The sequence below is a fragment of the Echeneis naucrates genome, chromosome 1, assembly GCF_900963305.1.
Source record: "Echeneis naucrates chromosome 1, fEcheNa1.1, whole genome shotgun sequence".
Taxonomy (NCBI): Eukaryota; Metazoa; Chordata; class Actinopteri; order Carangiformes; family Echeneidae; genus Echeneis; species Echeneis naucrates.
In genome coordinates this window covers 18,523,537-18,543,289 of record NC_042511.1, presented here as the reverse complement: position 1 = coordinate 18,543,289, position 19,753 = coordinate 18,523,537, and the positions used below count along the sequence as shown (strand labels likewise).

The 19,753-nt window shown below is 42.5% G+C and overlaps 1 protein-coding gene across 4 annotated transcripts in view; it reads right to left on the bottom strand.

The window, feature by feature from the left end:
* lef1 (lymphoid enhancer-binding factor 1) overlaps nt 1-19,753 on the bottom strand; it is a 41,921-nt gene that overhangs the window by 4,267 nt on the left and 17,901 nt on the right. The window contains exons 4-10 of one of the 4 annotated variants that reach the window (XM_029505463.1): nt 15,349-15,481; nt 12,168-12,258; nt 10,330-10,449; nt 9,344-9,506; nt 8,455-8,562; nt 6,653-6,701; nt 5,960-6,001 (exon numbers count right to left, since the gene is read on the bottom strand). In XM_029505463.1, coding sequence (XP_029361323.1) covers nt 5,967-6,001; nt 6,653-6,701; nt 8,455-8,562; nt 9,344-9,506; nt 10,330-10,449; nt 12,168-12,258; nt 15,349-15,481 — 699 coding nt within the window. In that variant the 3' untranslated portion in view covers nt 5,960-5,966. Of the gene's footprint in view, nt 1-5,959; nt 6,002-6,652; nt 8,563-9,343; nt 9,507-10,329; nt 10,450-12,167; nt 12,259-15,348; nt 15,482-19,753 lie in introns of all 4 variants that reach the window. The other 3 variants (XM_029505471.1, XR_003840898.1, XM_029505452.1) reach the window with 3 other exon arrangements.

The window sequence follows — 19,753 nt, the reverse complement described above, 5'->3', positions numbered from 1 at the left end:
TAATTTTAGTCAGGTCTTGTCAGAGTTCTGCAACAAATGGTAACTAAAAGAAATTCTGATATGCATAAATTGATTATGTTTGTGTGTATAAGCAGGAAGGCCTGAAAGGCCTTTTTTTAAATAATGAATATATTCACGCTAAGCAGTTTTGTTTGTAAATGACCCAGAAAATGAATAAACCACACAACTTATTGACAAATCATTTTTTGGCCATCAATCAGTTGATAAATAAAGAAATAAATAAAGAACAATGTGAAAGAATTCATCTTTAAATGAGGATGAAAGTTGGAACTTGTGCCCCTTCAAAGAAGGTCATGATGCCACTTATTGTATTGACCAATACTCAGAACAAAGGGAAAGTCGAAGGACCTCAGTGAAGATCTAAGAAGGAGAATTGTAGATTTACACAAGTTGGGAAAGTAATTTGGAACCACTTTTTAAACAATTGCAGATTCCAAGAACATCAGTTCAAACAATTGCATGCAAGTACAAGTTATTTGGATGCGTCACCACTTTGCCAAGGTCTGGAAAAAGACCCAAACTGTCACCATCAGATGAAAGAAAATTGGTTAGGATGTTCAGGAACAAGGTTCAAGCATACTGGAAACTGGAAACTGCTGGAACACCAGTGTTACTGTCCACATTGAAGAGAGCTTTACATTGCCATGGACTGAGAGGGTGCCGACCAAAAAGAAACCCCAGCTCTGAAATCGACACCTTCAAGATTGACTGAAATTTGCAGCGGCCCACATGGTCAAACCACATGCCTTCTGGAGAGAAGTTTTATGGTCAGATGGGACAAAGACTGAGCTATTTGGCCACAATGACAGAAGTATGTTTGGAGGAGTCAATGTGAGGCTTTTTGAACACAAGAACACTACCAACTGTCAATCATAGTGGCAGTAGCATCATGCTCTGAGGCTGTTTTGCTGCCAGTTGTACTGGTGCACTGCACAAAGTAGATGGAATAATTAAGAAGGACTACCTCCCAGTTCTTCAAATTCACCTCAAATCAACAGCTGGATGACTGAAAGTTGGACAGAATTGTGTGTTCTGACAGGAAAATTATCCCAAACATACATCAAAATTTGTTTTGGAACAGATAAAGCAGACTAACATTAAGCATATGGAATGCCCATGCCCTAACCTCAACCCTATAGAACATTTGTGGACAATACTTAAAAACCAAGTCCTTACCAGGAAACCAAGCCATTTATTTCTACCAATTCTGCTAAAATGAGTGGTCAAATATCCAGCCAGTTACAACAGAAGCTTGTTGCTGGATACAAAAAGTGTCTAGTCGAGGTGAAACTTGCTAAGGGACATTTAACCAAATATTAGTGGTGGCTGTATACAAATATTTGAGCCTGTGTAAGTGTAATTTGTGTGCACCCAATAATTTTTTTTATAGTTTCAGATGTATGTTGTATAATCAATAACATAATTCACATAATAATTAAAATCACAAAATTATTTTGACATTCATGCCCATGATAAGTGTATGTAAACCTCTGACCACAACTGTATCTTAGGGTGTTGGCAGTAACCTTGACCATATGACACCGTTTGAAAGAAGCCACTGCTCTATAAAATTGTAGCAGTGCCTCTCAAAGACAAGGGAAAAATAAAACAGGCAAAACAATAAAAAAAATAATAATAAAATTAAAAAAAAACCTGGGAGAGAAGGTAGCGTCTTAAACAAAATGCTCTGCACTGTCTGCATTTTCTCCAGCTCTGAGAAGTTCAACATAAAAGAAGACGCCACTTAAAAGCTTTAACGTTTTTCTTTTGGGGGGGGACCTTTACCACCCGGGCTATCACTACCAAGTCAGTCAGAAGGGGATGAAATAAAAATGGTGAAGAGAAAGACGAGGAAAGACTGTTAAATATTGGAGAGCAGGGTAGGGTGGGGACTGACTGTGGTTGAAAAGGGAAAAGGGGGATGGGGAAGTCACCAAAACCCCAAACCTCAGGCATGTGTGGGTGAGACTCAGAGAGCAAAGGAGGGTGGTGGTGGTAGTGGTGGTGGTCGGGGGGGGGGAATAGTGGAGGGCGTTGGCCACATCTGAGGCGGCATCACTGGGGGCCCGGGCAGCTGAAGCCTGGCCGTGTGCCCCCTGCTACGCTCAGTCTGAGCTGCTGCAGGCTGATGAGGGGGGCAGCATTGGGTGGGTTGGGGGGGTTGCAGCACATTCAAAGGGCCTACACAATGACTGCTCCCTCTGCTGCGGTTGCTTCAAAGACTTGCACCGCTGCTCATATTCTCCATCAAGACACTGAATAATGAACAGGAAGAGGAGGAGCGCAGAACAAAATGATGAGTGAAAGATGGGGGGGGGGGGAGTTAGAGATGAGGTTTGCCTGCTTTAAAAATTGCCAGACTGACTTGAGTGAAACACAAATAAGCACAGCTTCCTTCAGCCCCGCTGCTCTCTTCCTGTCTGTGCCCCCATGCTACCTGGAGGCCTTTGATTCAGAGATAAGTGTGTCATGAGGGGAGTATTGTGTACAGCCATAAATCTCTGCATCTTTCAAAAAGACGTTGCAGTGCCTCAAGGGGCCACTGGGGCTAGGTGGAGGTGGGCAGATGAGGAGAGAAAGGGAGGAAGGAAAGAAGACATTGAGAAAAAAAAAAAAAAAAGCTGAGAGACTGGACCCTCATACTGTTACTGCAGCTGGCCAAACCACAACAAAACAGGGCCATGACTCAATCCAAACAAATCTCCAGCCCCATTCTAAACAATGGGAGCACAATAGCTGCATTTTCTCACATGTAAACCGATCCTAAAGGGGGTTATACCCTGCTCTCAGTGGGTGTCCTGAGAGTTTGATATGATGCCACCCTCTGGAAGCTGAGAGACAGACAAGGCCTTGTAGAGGTCAGAGGAGAACATTTCTGATTCTATATCCTCAGCATGGAAACATTAGCTTGGGCGTTGCTCTGATTTGAGCCCAAAACTTGCTTTTCTATCTCTCCACCCAGAACATTTTTTTTTGTAAAGTACAGTTTTAAAAACACTGCTGCTAAGAGCAATACCCAGAGTTAGTTTTAAGATCCGGATTCCTTACCCAATTATCCCAGGTCACTAATAAGGCGGGGTGTGGAGGCACTGGGCTGTGCCACAGTGGCCTAGAGGCTCGGTGCCAAATTGAAACGACTCGGGAAATAGAGGCAGACGCTGAATCTCACCTAATTGCACCAAGAGTGTGTGGCAAGCTGCTCAGATGTGTCTGGAAAAAAGAGGGATGTGAGAAAAGTGATGAGGGTCTGAAAGAGAGAGAGGATGAGAGGCATCACATATAGAGAGAGAAAAGGGAAAGAAATGAGGGATAGAGAGTGAAGGATGACTGGCAGTTGAGTGAGATTGGGTAAACTCAGAACCCTCGAGAATGAGGGATTTTCTTCTTGCCCTTTTCCTGGCTCTCCCTCTCCACGAATGCGCTCCCCCCCTCCTCGCTCATCAGTCTTTTGACAGCTGACTTTTGGTTGCACACATCAGAAAGAGCAGAGCTGGGGCACGACTCAGATAGAGAGGAGAGCAACATCCACCAAAGCTCCTGCTTCAGCAAGACTTTCTTACATGTTCCTGGACATGTGGTCAGAAAAGACCCATGAAGGTCTTACTGAGTATCATTTTTAACATTGTTTAAACATGGATCATGTGATAAAAAAAAAAAACAAAAAACACGAAAACACACCTCTTGCGCATCGTAAAGACATCCATTTTGCATGTCAGCAGGACAGCTTTATAAAAGGCTGAGCAAGATAACTCACGCAGTTTTATGGTAGTTTGCAAGTGTTGAAAATCATCGGCTCTGACAAGCAAAATGAAAGAGCCACCTTTGTTAGGAGTGTTTCCCCTTGTGAAAAAAATGTGCAGTGGCTAAAATGGAAGAAAACCTCCAGGGCATGTATGTGTCTCAGCCAGATAACTATCTCAAAGGCTTTGAATCAGTGGGCTTAGTCAGACAAAAGGCTAACAGTGCAAGAGGAAGCAGAAAAAGGGACAAAGAAAGAAAATTGTTGCAGGAAAGTGAGGAAAGGAGTAAAAGTGTACATGTTAAGTGAGGGTAAGGAAAAGGGAGGCTGCGGTATGTGATGAGGGAAAGAGATGGAAACCCTAATTTCACAATGTCAGGGTAATGACTTCTCAGAGTGCTGTTGCACAGCGGTGAGAGACTGCTGTGCAGTGGGCCCAGTCTTTGACAAGCTAGTGATAACATAGAGAGCCAACGCCAAGTCATAAAACACTGCTTGACGACTCAACTCCTGGTTTGCCTCACGGGCAGAAAAACTCTGAAGCCATAAATATGTTAATATTATATATATTTTTCTCTCCATAAAATCTACCTTGACTGACACATTTAATTGTGTTACGCTGACTATTCTTCATTATGATTGTACAAGTGCTAAAAATAAAATCTAATTGGGCACTTAAACAAAACACAAAACAAAAACAAAAGAAAGTGTTCAAATTGTGTCTTTGGAATTGACTCATTAACAAATTTTCTTCCTGGTTTTCATTTGGGTTAGAGGCCAGGGCAGATGAAAAGAAACATACAGATGAGTTCATTTAAGGATGTTTTTTGGCAAATACGCCAAGCTAACCTCAATCCAGCTCTTTGGGATCTGCATAAATTGAGGGCTTGGGGAGTTGTGGCAGTATCCTTGGTATTATGCATATTAGTTTAAGGCTGTCACTGAGAATCAGCAAGGGTGTCCATCCCACTGTGGCTAGGCGCTGCTAATTATTGGATCAGAGATAAAGTACTTTTTAGCACTAGCTCTGTGTGCTTTGAAAACTGGCTGTGGTGAGAAAAAACAAAAAAGAAAAAACAAAAAAAAAAAGAGAAAAGAAAAGCTGCCCAATTCTGGTTTTAGGGGGAACCACCAGGTCAGGAATCGATCATGTCAAAACCTTTGTCTGGTTGGGAGTGATTTTGACTTAAGACCAGATTTGTCACATCTGCTCGGCTTTTTCTGCTGCTGAAAGAGAGCGGAATAACAGGATGCTAGACTACTAGACTCACTGGGAGTGAGAGGGAAGGGAAGGAGATGGATAGAAGGGAAATTATCCAGAGAGGGTAAAGAAGATTGAAAGACGGTAAAATAGACTTGCCTTTGCCACACATTGGGATAGTTAATCCTTTTAACCAAAAAAAAAAAGAGGCAGGTGACAGTTTGGAGACATGTCACATTAATCAATATATCTCAACACATCTTTAAAAAAAAATGACTACAGGAGTTCTTTTGTTATTAAAACATTATAGACACCCTGAAAACCCCAGATACCATGAAATCCCATTAAGGTATATAGCATCTCATTAAGTTCCTGCCAAACAAGCTGCTGAGTTCTGTTCTGCTGCACTGAGATGCAGAGGGAGACAACACATGTAGTCCATATGGGGCTGAGTTGAGCTGACATCCTAACCTCCACCAGAACAAAAAAAGGATTGCTGTGGGCTTGCTAAACTGCTTTCAGATGTATTATTTAGTAAACACTGAGTGGATGAGCTTTCTGATTTATTAAGCACTGTTTTTCAAAACTGTTTTGTTTTTGTTTTTTTGTTTGTTGTTTGGATTTGGACATTTTTTCAATGCGTAATGGCAGAAAAATAAGCCATAAATGGCTGAAGAACATTTGACCATTCATCCAACACAAAAACATTTAACTGACCAGTTCAACACACACAACCAAAATTGCACATTTGCACACATTCACAGACATGCAGAGAATCCAGTGCCCATTGTGCTGAGGCCATTGAGCAAACTCGACACACAAAGCATAATCCCTCTTCAGGCCTTAACACTGCTGATACAATGACCGTGGAAAGGTTAGGGCGGCCCTTTTTAGGATTAGTCTGTGAGTACATACTCAACTCAGTGTTGAGCAGTTTAAAAAGACTTGACATATACTGAACTGGACCAGACAGGAAGGGGATAGAGGGGTTGTCTTACCATTTTCTCAGATGTACGCCGTTTTCATTCTCTGGCCTGTACCTGCAGAAAATTGCATCTTTTTTTAGATAATTTGAGGTATCTGCACGGCACAGTCCATTTGGCCTACACAGTGTACAGGCTGACAGAAAAAAATTGACATTTTACTAAAGATGTATCCCTCTGTGGATTTTACTTTCAGTGCTCAGGGGAAGCTCAAAAGCGCAGCTAAACAAGGTCAGCAGAAAGACATACCGAAATGCAGCAAGCAAACAAATAGTGCAAAGCCCAGAATCTGTAAGTAGTCATATAGAATGGACAGACTAATCCCAAAGTAGGTGTAATATGTGAAGAGAGGCATGAAAGGTGTAAGGGACAAACGAATGGAGTAATGTGCACAAAAAAACTTCCTAGGAAGTGAAGTGAGAGTGCCTATGCTGTCTGCACTAGACAGTCCACCGACTCCAGGATAAGGATAGCAGGTGGCATTTGTCTGACAATAGTGTATCCCTCTACCTGTCCATGTCTGCAGGGAGATTAGTTGTTTTTTTTTTTTTACAGGGTGTGCATTAGCAAAAATGCAGCAATATACTGTAAAAGATGTTTCTGTGGGTTGACGATATGGGAAGATCTCACAACTTCAAGATGCAGCAGACAAAAAATAAAAAAACAAAATAAATAAAACAAGAAACAAGTGTAAGGACTGCTGCTTACCTGTGGCTGATTCCTGCATCTTCTCCCTCTTCCGCTTCTTCTTCTTTCCCTAAAAAATATACAGAGGAACGCATAAAGTGTGGCTCCAGCACTCACGCTCACTAGACCACTCTGATATCCTGCTGCTGACTGCCATGTTCACTCATCCCCTGCTGGGCATCCAACCAGCATCCCTCAGACTCCGGACTCAGCCAGAAACTGCCACGCTGAGAGGGATGGATCAACCAAGATCCCAATGTGATATAAGACTTAAGTGCTATCAACTGGTTTTTAATGGATTACTTTGCATAATTTTTTTTTTTTTAGAGTTATGACTATTCTGATGGTAGCTGTTGTGACCAGTCTGTGTCAGATTTTCACAAGCTTTGATGTCCCTCTAATGACAAACATTAAGATGAAGTGCAATTAAAATGCTCACTGTAATTAGGCTAGTCTAGCTCAATGATTGTGAAGAGCGCCTCTCTTTTTCCAGTGAGGTGGTGGGAGTTTGTAAGGATTTATAGCTTATGCTAAATCCCCAGGGGGGACACTATAGGTATAGATAGCAGCGTAGAGTTGTTCTAGTCAAATATGAGCAGCACTTTGGTTTCCTGCTGCAAAGTCTGCTAATCCACTTATTCATGAGCTAATCTGCCTTCTACTACTGCGGCAGACAGGGGAGAAGAAAGACTAAGTGAGAGTGGGTGAGAGAAAGGATGAGGGAGGGGGTACACAGCAAAACTATGAATGCTACACGCTCCCAATGCCAGTGCGTTACCTATTTTGGGCGTCTCCAGGCATGATGTGCTGCCTGTATACAGCTGAGGGAAGGGTCACAGAGTAGTGTTTGCAAGGATACAACATTTATTTGTAAGAAATGATTTGCATTTAACATATAATATCCTATTTTCTTTCTAGTATGCCAAGTGGAAAGCAGTTTCATTACTTTTTTTTTTAAACATACCTGTCAAGTATGTTTGTACTAACAAAGCTGGGAATGAAGCAGGAAGTGGGCTAACTGTCATTAGCTAGGGTAGTGTGTCTTTAACTGTGCTTTGCTTCATTGGGAGCAGAGCTATGAAACTGTCTCCCCCTCAGCGAGGCATTTTGGCAGTGAGGCAGTGGAGGCAGAAGGAGGAAGGATGCTGCCGTTGTCCGAGGGGAGGCAGATAAACACCACAAAGCACTTGGGTGGTGGAGTGAATGTGAGTGCCGGAGCCACACTTTTTTAATAAAGGCTGGTGCCCTTGCTGTCTATTTCATACACACCACATACTCAGAGACCAATTTTGACAACTTCCAGACACATAAGCGCACACAGACACAGGAGCATACACACACAAACAAGCACGCACACACACACTCCAAAAGCAGACTGCATCCTAAATCCAGCTGAACCTCCCACAATAACAGGCAAAATGGGCAGCTGGAGAGCAAAGGTTGCTGCTGCTGAATGCTGTGCGTGCGATCCAGCCTCCTAAACTAACTTTTGCTTTTTACATCCAAAGCTCTGCGCTGATATGGAACATCAAAGACTAGCATAACCATTACTGGACAATTTTCAGTCACTGTGGCAATAATAATGTCCATGGTACTACAATCCATTTTAGTGTGGACAATAATATAGCCGTGAATCACAGTGTTATGAATTACACATTAGCGTTAAACAAAGAGTCCATAAATGGACTTTATTAGCATGTAGCATACTAGTGTGAATAAATGTTTTGTGTGCCATGTCATGCAACACTGACATAAACAAACAACATAAACCAACAAACACACACATTAGTGCACCGCTGCAGATCTGTTCTGTTGATACTTACATAATTGTCTCGAGCGGACCAGCCTGGGTAGAGCTGCATGTGGAGCTGCCGTTCCTTGCGGGCTAACTCGTAATACTTAGCTTGCTCTTCCCGAGATAAAGCATGCCACTGTTTCAGTACAAAGGAGATTAGGGGAAAAAATAGCATACAGTCAATTACTGGCCTGCACTCGCATGTTCCCTGCATAGAAGTGTGCTGGTGTTTTGGTAAAAAGAAAAAACATTAATTAAAAAGAAGAAAGAACACGAGGAGAAGGTAAAAAAGATATAAAGAAAGGGAAACATGGAGAAGAGATTACCATGCACAAGAGTCACACAGAGAGAGAAGAGACGAGGAAAAAACTTTGATTTTATATCAAAACACTGGTTCCAATTTAGCAGCACTTTTTATTCAAACTATGTCAGCGAGCAATTACCCAATGCAGGCCACAAACTAGGCTTTGCTGTGGCTGGCTGCCTCAACCACTAGGCCTATTCGTTAAGGCTTTTAACATGGTTCTGTGGTTCCACTCTTTTCCCAATCCTCAAAAGGAACAAATTTTGTCATTTACAACCATGCCATTATCCATACATATTTTATTAAGGCCAATTTGATTAAATGTCACTTAGATAAGCTGTGTGTATCTGTGCTACTGAAAGCAAAGTAATTGGTCAGGGCAAGCATTATGACAATAATCACAACTAGTTCATAAAAGACTGTATGTTAATAAAGAGGAATCTTTGTCCTTTTTCAACTAATTGGCCCTGGAAAGTCCGACCATGCAGCCTTTTTGGAGCCATGGGCTTGAACTGTGATGTCTTAGTGATTGAATCCAATCCACAAAGACAAATTAGAGTGAAAGAGGAACAGGGAATCCATTGGATCGGAGTCCATTAATGACGTGACCTACCCTCCGTCCCAGTATCTGATTGATGGCAGCGCTCTCCTTCAGCGTGCACTCTGCGACCACATTTGCACGCATCTCTTTCATGTACAGCATGAAGGCGTTTAGCGGCTTCTTAATGTGTGGTCTTTTGGGCTCCTGCTCCTTTCTCTGTTCGTGCTGGGGCTTCCTGCAGAAAGGGTGGTGGGGGGGGGCACATTGACAACACAAATGAAGGTAAATAAGAGGAAGAAAAATGAGCGAATTAAAAAGAGCAAAGCAGCAGAGCAGGGAAATTGTGGTGCCGCAATGGCGACAAAAGCAGCGAGGTTCTGGTTGCTCTTAGCGAATGGTAAAACAGGGTGAGAGGGTTTCTCCACGCCATGGGCCCCTGCCTCTTTAATCATGTGTAGTTGTACAGTTGTGGCCCTTCATGCAGAGAGATTACTTCACCAGTAATGGCTACCAAACCTTTCTTGTCCACAGCACATTGCCAATCACTTAAAAGCAAATGCTCAAACTCACACATTCAAAAAAGACTCCCGCCCCTGATTTACTTTCTAACAATCTTTTGATAACAATACAGTCTTGGTATAAGGATGACCATGAATAATGGAAATATCAGCGATAACAACTTCAGGGCGCTCACAGCACTTCCCATTGCACACACTTGGGATGTGAATTCACTTCATCCGAGCAATAATCTAAGACCTGTATCTGTTGCTGGCTAAGTGTCTTGTGATCCCTGAGGCCAAATGAAGCATAGGCCTGTTATCAGTTATCAGAGTATGGGCTCTCACTGACTATCTGCTCACATCAAGGGGAAGAGAACAGGCCCCTGACAGAGTTTGTTTAGCTATGGCCTACTGTAGTGGTGGAGTGCACAAATACCTGGAAGTATGTCATCCAAGAAATGTGCTGATAGAGAGGTGAAAAGATAAGTAGAGGCTCAAGTTTATTAAAAAAGTGTGAGACAGTGTTTGATGAAGGTCTTTGGTGTTTGCACTACTCACATGTGCATGATGTCTGTTTCATGCGGTGGCTCATGTTTGACCTGTGGGTTGACAATGGCTGGGTGGGGGATCCCTGTGGCATGGGGTCCTGGAGGGCCAGGAACCATGTGGTGTGAGAACCTGCAATCACAGCATAACAGCATGCACTGTCATTAACTAAAAAGACCAAAGCAGTAGAGGTGCACAGCACGGAAAGAGCCACTAAGTGTGAAAAGAAAGTGGCAGGAGAAAAAAAACGACCTCCTCATATTTATTTGTTTGACGTTAAATATCTAGACAGACAACTGAAAGACAGGATGATAACAAAGGGGACACTGGCTATATTTCTTGTGTGTGCAGCAGTTTTAGCTTTATATCTTTTTATAGCACTGCTTTCATCAAGCTCTTCCTGACTGACTGACTACTCCTGAGTGGAGTAGTGGAATAGAGCTTAAATGTCCCTAAGGGGCAGACAGGCTCACAGACAGCAGTCAATAGTAATTATAATAATGTTGTGATGCCCAAATTAGTTGATGAATAATTACCATAAACATCCAAAAATAACAGTTAAACTCTATATGTTGAGCCCAATAAGAAAAATTTAGTAGGTTGTGACATAAAATTAAATTCTATAACCTAATTTGGATCTTTCTTTAATCCTTGCCTCTTTATTACAAAATATTGTCGGATTATCCTTTCAGGCCCATCATCTAACTGTGAGATAAAAACTTTAAAAAAGGCTTGGAATTTCATTTCATTATTGAGTTGTCATTGTGCATCTTAAGCACAAAGGACCTAATAGTAACTAACGTCCATGAGTTGTGCTTACCCAATGAAGGTTGGGTAAGTGATAAGGGAACATATTGATGTCATTACATGTATTTATTTATTTATGTATTTATTTAAAAAAGTTCAGTTTGAAGACATTTAAGGTTCTTTAAAAATTCCTTTTTACTACACAGCTCACGAGGGCACATACACATGAGGGAATCTCTGGATGCGCTTCTCATCGTTTGTCACATCTTAACTTCACCTTGTCATCAGATCAGGGTACAAGGAGTCTGCAACTTATTTTACATTTTGTTCCACTTCTCTACTTCTCCCAGCATTGTATTAGTTTCAATTTAATATATATGCATATATAAATAAAACCATGAACAAAGCAGAACAAGAGTTTGCACATAGAAAAGTGGTGAAGTCCTTCAAGGAAAAAATAAGTCTTGGAAAACTTCCTAATCAAAATTGACTAAAATATATTGCTGCATAATTCAGATTTTAAGGAGGTCTATTGAGAGACTGTCTTCAACCATTGCCTGGTCTTGGGCTTTACATCTGTCTTCACTCAGTGTATGTCTGAAAGCTCTGCCTTTATGAGATCGGACAGAAAGAGATTCTGAGGAGGAGCAGAGAAAGAAGGAAAGACATGTTGGGAACAGACACAAGAAATGGAAGTGTCATAGATGCAGTGTAAGAAGACAGAGGAAAGTGGTAAAAGAGCCTAAAAAAATTAAACACAAACATGAAGTGAGGCACAGCCAAAGAAGTGCTTCCAGAAACCTTTGATGGAGGTTAAGCAGCCACATGGTTATGCAGGGGCACGTATGCTGTGATGTGTTTGACATGTGCTGGGCACACAGAGGAGCAGTGTGGCTGAAGCCACAGCAACGCAGCAGGAAACAGCCAGCAGCAGACCTCTCTGTCAAGGCTGTTGCTGCTGCAAGCCAGCTTCCCTTCATTCAGCACACAAAGCTACTACAGTATCACTGTGCACCTGATGTGAAGTGACGGGATAGTAATTGCTTCCTGTTTACATTAATCAGTTGTGCATGTTCTTGCTTTTATTTTTGTCTGTGACTCACCATCCCAGGGGTGGTGTGATCTGTCCCACTCCTCCAGGAGATAGGGAATAGAAATTGGTCATGTCTGGCCCGGGGTGATGTCTTGGCATTCCTAAAAACACAGTAATGATACATTAGATACTATTAGATATTAAAAAGGACAGGAAAGCAGTAATAAATGGATTCTTTTTTAGAGGGAAAAAGTTGTAAAGGTGCACCACTTCGATAATGAACAGTTTTTGAATGTTCATTCCTTACCTGGGAACAACAGTTTGACAAAAACAAATTCACCAACAAACTAGTAAGTGGACCCTAAGTTGAAGCTTAATAAAAAAAACAAAAAAAAAACCAAAACAACTATTGTTCAAACCCGACTGCTTACTCCCACCTTTCCTATCTCATCGAAAGAAGGGGTGTGAACTTGGTTCTTGACCTCAGATTATCAACCAAGAGAAAAGGATCATATTTTCTCTGCTTAACTAGACTCTTTCCAGTGTATTACAGCGTCTTTAAGCTGGTTAATTTAAGCCTTGTCTTTGTGGGGGACGCTGCAGTTTTCCCTGTAGACATGGGATTGACTTGGACGTACTGTCTGTGGATCTTCAGGACTAAGCTGCTCCATCACCAGCTCGCCTGCTCCTACTGGGTTTCAAAGTCAAGGGGTCTCCTTTTGTAAGACAACTTAATGAGAACGGGACTGCAGGATGACTAAAATCTAGGAGAAGCAGCTCATTTGTTCTCGTCTAATACATATTTGTTTTTCATATTGGCACAAAGGAAGTGACAATATTATGACTTGAAGTCTTTTGGCATCACGCAATACTGTTCATCCAGACGAATGGAATGTGCCGACATGTGCTAAAAAAACATACACACACACACACACACACACACACAAAAAGAGGGCAAATGCCTTCAGATTAGCACCATCTTCTAATCCCTGCTGGAGCCAGCCTTTTTCTCCCTGCCTCTATCTGTTCTCTTCCTCTTTCTCTCTCCAGGCTGTGGTCTGAAGGGGCCTCCCTCCTGAGAGACAGGGCGAATGGGGGGCTTATATCTCCAAAGCCAATGTTGCAGTGCTGGATTCACAGCCCGCATTGCATTACCCCCTGCCCACTAATCCACCACCGCACAGTCCTTAGGGCCCTCCTGGGGGCAGAAGGGAAGGAGGGCAAGGGGTGAGGCAGCAGGGGAGGAGAAAGAGCCCCAGCGTGTTAACCTTGTCACTCACATCCCTAAGGTGCCTAATTACTCACCCCAATACCCCCCCTTTCCCATATCACACATTCTTGTCGACACCCAGCAACTCTCTGCACTCGCATTTCCTCCCAAAACAAGCAACACCAACATGACTCTCATTGTAAAACCTGGAAAAAATTTGTATTTCTCATGCATCTTCGTAGCCCCCCCCCCCCGCCCTCAACCATCCATCCTGCATTAGTGCCCTGCGCATATCAAAGCTCATAATGAAAAAATCCATGATTGTTTTTCATAATTAACGAGCAGATCAAAGTCTGAGCCCTCAAAGGAAGGCAAGAGCATCAACTGGTCGATACGATAGAGAAAGAAAGCAAGAGGGAGGGACAGCAAGAAAGAGAATAAGAGAGGATTCATTTTGAGCATTTTCAGCTTAGCTCTGCTGGTATACACACACACGGATACGCCTGGGGAAATCATTTGCAGTTAATTCTGCAACTGGATCGCTTGGACATGGATTTCTTTTCGGTGTCAAGTGCAGGGATCAAATATAGTAGGAAGAAGATCTCCAGGGTGTCTATCTGCTCTTCAGTGTTCCTCAGAAACTTTGTGAATCTCTATGGGTAAACATGAGGAGTAAAACTGAGAGTAATACCTCATAAACTATTACACAACAAGTTTGTAAAGCGTCAAGGGTGCACTTGGCACATCCTCTGCTCAGTTCCATGTTAGCACAATTCTTCACTGCTTCAATTTAAAAAAAAAATTATAAAATGTCTCTTGTGCACAATTCCTTGACATATGTGGAGCACAATTTCTTTATATGCCTCACTGCCTTCATCTCACTCAGCTGTGCACTCAGTTGCGCTCAGTTCTATTTTGTTATTTATAGCTGATCCCTTCGAACCTCCCAGCATCGTCATTGTCTTCATCATTGCCTACATCCTGTCTGATTGCTCTCCTCCTTTTCAACCCGCAGCGGCAGGAATAGAAAGTCAGGAGGGGAGACGAAGATGCGGGACAAAACTATAGAGCAATCACATCTGTTCACATTTGTGAGAAGCTGCCAAATTCTCCAGATGTGAAGGGCTGAGGAGCTAGTCCAAATTGCTGAGAAGCTCCTCTGTAGCTGTCAGAGCTATGACTTGATGTTGTTACTGAAAGGCAAAGAATGGAGAGGGAGAGGGCAGTGGAGCTCAGTGCACCATCCCACAGGCAGCTTCAAATGAGTTCATGCTTGGAGCTGATAGAAGAGATGACTTTGCTGTGACATATTTTGGTTTCTGTGTTTCCATTGATTTCTGACAGTGTTGGAAAATAGGGAAGTGGGATTAGAAAAAATAGGTAGTGGTTTAATTTAATGCAGACAGACACAAATCAGCATTATTGAAATAATTTGTACAAAATACCATTTGTTTCAGAGGCTGCAAATCTGTTTAGACCTATTTATCTAAGGCTGATTTTACCTCACTGTTGATAGTCACCAGCAGAGTAAGTACCTTCCTTTATTGACTTTCAGCAGTTAAAAGTTGCCAATCTTATAAAGTTGATATTCCCACTGGTTCCAAATATAAGAATTGCCAGTTGAAGACTACGGCTCAATATCAGCATGTGTAGTGACTATATTCAGCAGAACAGGTAACAGGCAGGCTGAAGTTTTAGCGAACAGAAAAACTTGCCTCTTGTAACTTTGAATAAACAGAGTTGAAAAAACTCGCATTGAGAGAATATTTGATTGAACCTAATAAATGTTCCGCTGTTCTAGCTTACTAAAGCATCTCACGTGTGAAACTGTGAAACATAGTGCGTCTGAATACCAAACTTTTTAAGCAAAAGTATGACAATTACAATGACAATATTTGGGAACACAGATCATTTGTCAAGTTCTGTTGAAGCAAAAAATGTAAAATTCTAATAAGCTATGACGTGTTTTTTTGTATTTCAACCATCTGTCGCACAGTTGATGTCCAGGCTTGTTAGTCTTCTGTCACGTTCTGGTCACTACCTTGTTTGTTGCTGGCATCCTGGGGATGATGGCCAGAATGAGACCCTGGAGCAAAGTGTTCATCACTGTACGTGATCAGTGGGGTGAGTGGGTGGACAGCATGGGACGGCTGCACCACAGGGACTTTGTTGGACTGTTGATAAAAAAAAAAAAGAAAAAAAAGAAAAAAGATTTTAACAGTTAAACAGTGCTGACAGTATACATCGACATTAAATTGCATTATTCTGTGCCAATACAATCCTGCTCCCTGCTGGAGGCTGCTTATAGATGTAGATGAACCTTATTAGTATGTTCAAGAATGTTAGTTAAAAAAAAAAAAAAGTCTTAAAATGTCTTTTCTTTTAGTAGCCTGAGACAGGCACCTAAAAACTTTGTTTAGCCTAGGTCAGCAGGATCGAAAAACCCTATTCCCTGAAGGAAGGAGGGAAAAACAAGTCAAAGAGGTGCGGGAGTATGTTTGAGACAGCAAAAGAGAGAAAGATGCAAGCGGAGCTCGAGCAAGTAAGAGCACGAAAGCAATAGAGCAAAGAGAAGGGAGAGAAAAGAGACTCGGAGGGTAGAGTTAGAGCAGAGGTCTTAGGCGGGAGATCAAAGGCAGTCATTAGCTGGTGAATAAGGAGAGTTCATTACAGAGCAAGAGCCAGGGGAAAGAGAGATGAGGGATGGAAGAAGAGGAGAAAGGGGGGTTGGCTGTGGAGAGACACAGAGAGAGTGAGTGAGACAGATGTCTGTAGCGGTACTTAATGCAGGGGTAATCACGTCAACAGTGGCCTGGACATAAGGCCTCCCCATCCCCTGCTGACTCAGAGAGACCTGCCTCCTGACAACTAAAATAGACCTAGCCAGACCCAAAAAACCCCAGACCCAACCCCCAACCAACAGCGCTTACATGCTTCAGCAGCACTGAACACATGGTAATGCTTAGCCATGCTAAATCTACTATTTACAATCTGAGCCCAGAGCTGAACCGAAGTCAAAATATCACCTCCACAGGAAATATGGCTAATCGGACAGACATCAGTTCACTGTTGGCTCAGACGTGTCTTAAGTCTTTTGAATCAAAGAGAAAAACTTCATGAAATGAAAATGTCACTGTATAAATAATGCTGAAGGTAATCATCTAAGCTTAGCATGGGCATAGTCCAAGTCTCCAAATCCAGTACATATATATTCAAGTGGCTTTTCTTTTGGCTCTCACATCATTGTCCTGGTGAGATGTATGCCAAGGTGACATTCCTGTGGTGTTAGCTGGTGATTGCCCCCACCCCCCCCCCCACACACACACACACACCGACTCGGTTGGGTGGATTGTCCGAGTTTCCCTGAACCTATCACAGACTGGCACACCTCTCAATTTAAGAGCCCACCCCACCCTTTTGGGAATGTCCTAACCTGGAACACAAACGGCAGTATGTGTGATGTGTGTTCAAAAAGACCTCAGTGTCCCCAATCATGTTAACATCGTGAATGTGGAGCTCTTAAAGATGGCTGAAAATCTCCTCTCCCAGATTTAAAACTTTTTTTGTTTGTAATGAGCCTGAAACTCCATCATCAATACCACATTTTGCCTTTGAGCTTTTCACGACTATACCCAATTTCAGAAGACAAGACAAATCCTGTCTGAAAACGAATGAAGCTATGATGCAAGTTTTTCATGCTAGTCCAGATGAGTCTGGTTCCTTGACCCCGGTTGGAAAGAGTCAAAGGTGATGAACTAATCTGCAGGTGCGGGTGTGTGAGGCCTCATCTAACAGAGGAGAGGGCTTATTAATAAGGCTGCTAACCCTAAAGGGGTGCTCACCAGGACCAGGGCAGCTGGGACCTGCCTTCACCAGAGGCTAAATGATAGCATTCTCACCCATATTATTTTACTGCTCTCCAATCCCATTTGTTCTTCTTTTGAAATGAGATAAGAACCTGGGGAGTATCACTTTAGGTGGAAGTCTTCTCGAACTTGTAGCAAATGGAATGGGAAGAAAAAGCAAGTTGAATCAAAAGTTAGTCTCCTACTTTTTCATACACATAAACTATGAAATAATAATAATAAAAAAGAAAAGTCACCCTTTGTGCTTCCCCTAGTTGCAGCTGTCATATCTTATTTTTCTCAACTTCTTAATAAACTGCAGCTATTGTGGTAAAATCTGCCAGGGAAAAACCAGAGGGCCTGTGTGACTGATTCAGAATCTATGGCTATTTGGCTGCACATTTACACAAACTGCATGCCCCAACTAACCATGGTTTACCTGAAGAAGAAAAGCAAATAGTAATTTAGGCCTCATGTTTCAGGATAGATACAAACAATGTAATTGTGACAATGGTTAGGGAACATGTTTCAACTGTCATTTAAGTGTTACAATGTCATGAGCCAACTGCTGTCATGAAGCCACCATTTTAATACTTTCAGGCAGGGACTTGTTGGCTTGCTGCACTTACTTCACAGCTCTTCACAAGATCACAGACAAAAAGGCACAACACCCTTTGACCAATTTCCTGGAGGAAGTCATTGGAGACACTCAAATGACCACAAGAGTGAGGGTCACATCACAACACAGAAATTTGATCGCCTCTCATCACTACCGTGTCACTACAAGCCCACAGCAGAAGCAGCAGTGGCCATGCGATTGAGGTTGGCCATATTGGAGGTCCCTTTTATTTTATAGGAGAAATAATAGGCTTAGGATCTTTCTATTCATATTTTTCAGGGAGAGCAAAAGAGGAGAGGCGGCAAGGATTGAAAAGAAAACGTTCCAATTCGGAATTTCATCTTCAGGCTTGGCCGGCCCTTTTAAAGATCCCCTCAGATGTGGTTTTAAGAGAAATTCATTGTGCGGAACTGGAGCTGGCACAGAGCCCTCTGTGGAGGAGACACTCCAGTGTGCCTCAGCACAGGGAGCCAGTGACTTGGCGTGCTGTCGAACATTGGGGGTGGGGAAGAGAAATGGGACATTTGGCTTTTGTTTCTTTTTTGTTTTTTTTTCTGAGAAAGGATTTTTACGATGGCACACCGGTGTCTCTGAGCTTGTATTCTGTCAAATTCCACCAACATCCTTCCACAGCTCCGAAACATGAGTATGAGTTTGAATGTGTTTAAATGTGAGTCTATGTGGCATACGGAATAACTATCTCTGCAATATTGGCTTTTTAGCATTTCTCTCCCTCTCTTCCCGCACAGCACGGCTTTTGTGCTCCACTCAATTATACCACTTCTGCAGAGTGGAGTGGAAAAAAGGGAAAGCGGGAATTTTGTAATAATCACTTCCCACTTCTGTAATTTATATGCAATGAGGACTCCTCGCGCCTGCAGCATCAATCAAGTGTGTAGAAACCATGTGAGGTGTTTCACAAACAGCTGGGGAGATGGCAGCTCAAGTGTTGGTGTCTATGGATTCCAATGCAGCTAAATCTTTTCACTTAGTTGCCCTTCTCACCCCAAAACCCAACCTCACCTACACAGGGGATTTTCTGCAGTCTGGGGGAAGATGATACACTGAAAAAAAAAAAAAGTAATTGAAGGACTTGAGATATTAACAAGGAAAAAAGATTACACAGCAAAGAGTAACATCAGTAGTTTGCTGTAAATTTCCCAAAAAAATTTACGAGTCCCACCCAAACATTTTTTTTAAAATAGAAGTGACTCAATGGCCGAGAGCACACACCCTCTTGTGATTGTTTCATACGGTCTTTCGCTACTGTGTCCAATGACAATGGCTCTTAAAGACAACAAGATTACAGACTGTGGGCCTCTGTAAATGCAGAAAGTTTAAGTATGAGACAAGGGTGTGCCCGAAGCTGAAATCATGCAGAGTCACCCTCAGACCAGGTGTTCCCTCTCAGGTGTGTTTGTGCACAAGTTGTCCAACCTTTTCCCAACAAAAAGTGAGCAAACATTCTCTCATAGTCTCCCATTTACAGCCCAGGAAAGAAAGGAGACTGTGCCATACTGCTCCCCTCCTCTTTCCCAAAACCAGTGGAGACCAACCTGAGGAAGCTTAAGTAAATAACCAATTACCATTCGTAGTGCCGATTGAACCCCACCAGCTCCAAGTGAAGTGCTAAAAATGTAATGTTTTATTGGCAGGATGGCCCCTTAGCCAGGGGGCTTCATGTAACGAAACCCAATTAATGGAGAAGAAAGCCAGGCCGCAAGCAAGCAATGGAGCACCACGAGCCCGGGGTAATGAGACAAACAAGTGAAGCTAACCACAGGGACAGAAGTGGAGGAGGCTACGAATAACAGGAAAAGCCTGCCCTGGAGAGAAATTAACATCAGCAAAGCCTCCCTTTTTCCAAAATCTCTCTTTTTCACTATTCTTTACATTTCAATCATAAATCCTGCTCACTTCTCAGCATCCCAACACTGAAGAGAAGCAATGACACAGAAGGCTGAGGCCTGCTGGTTAAAAGG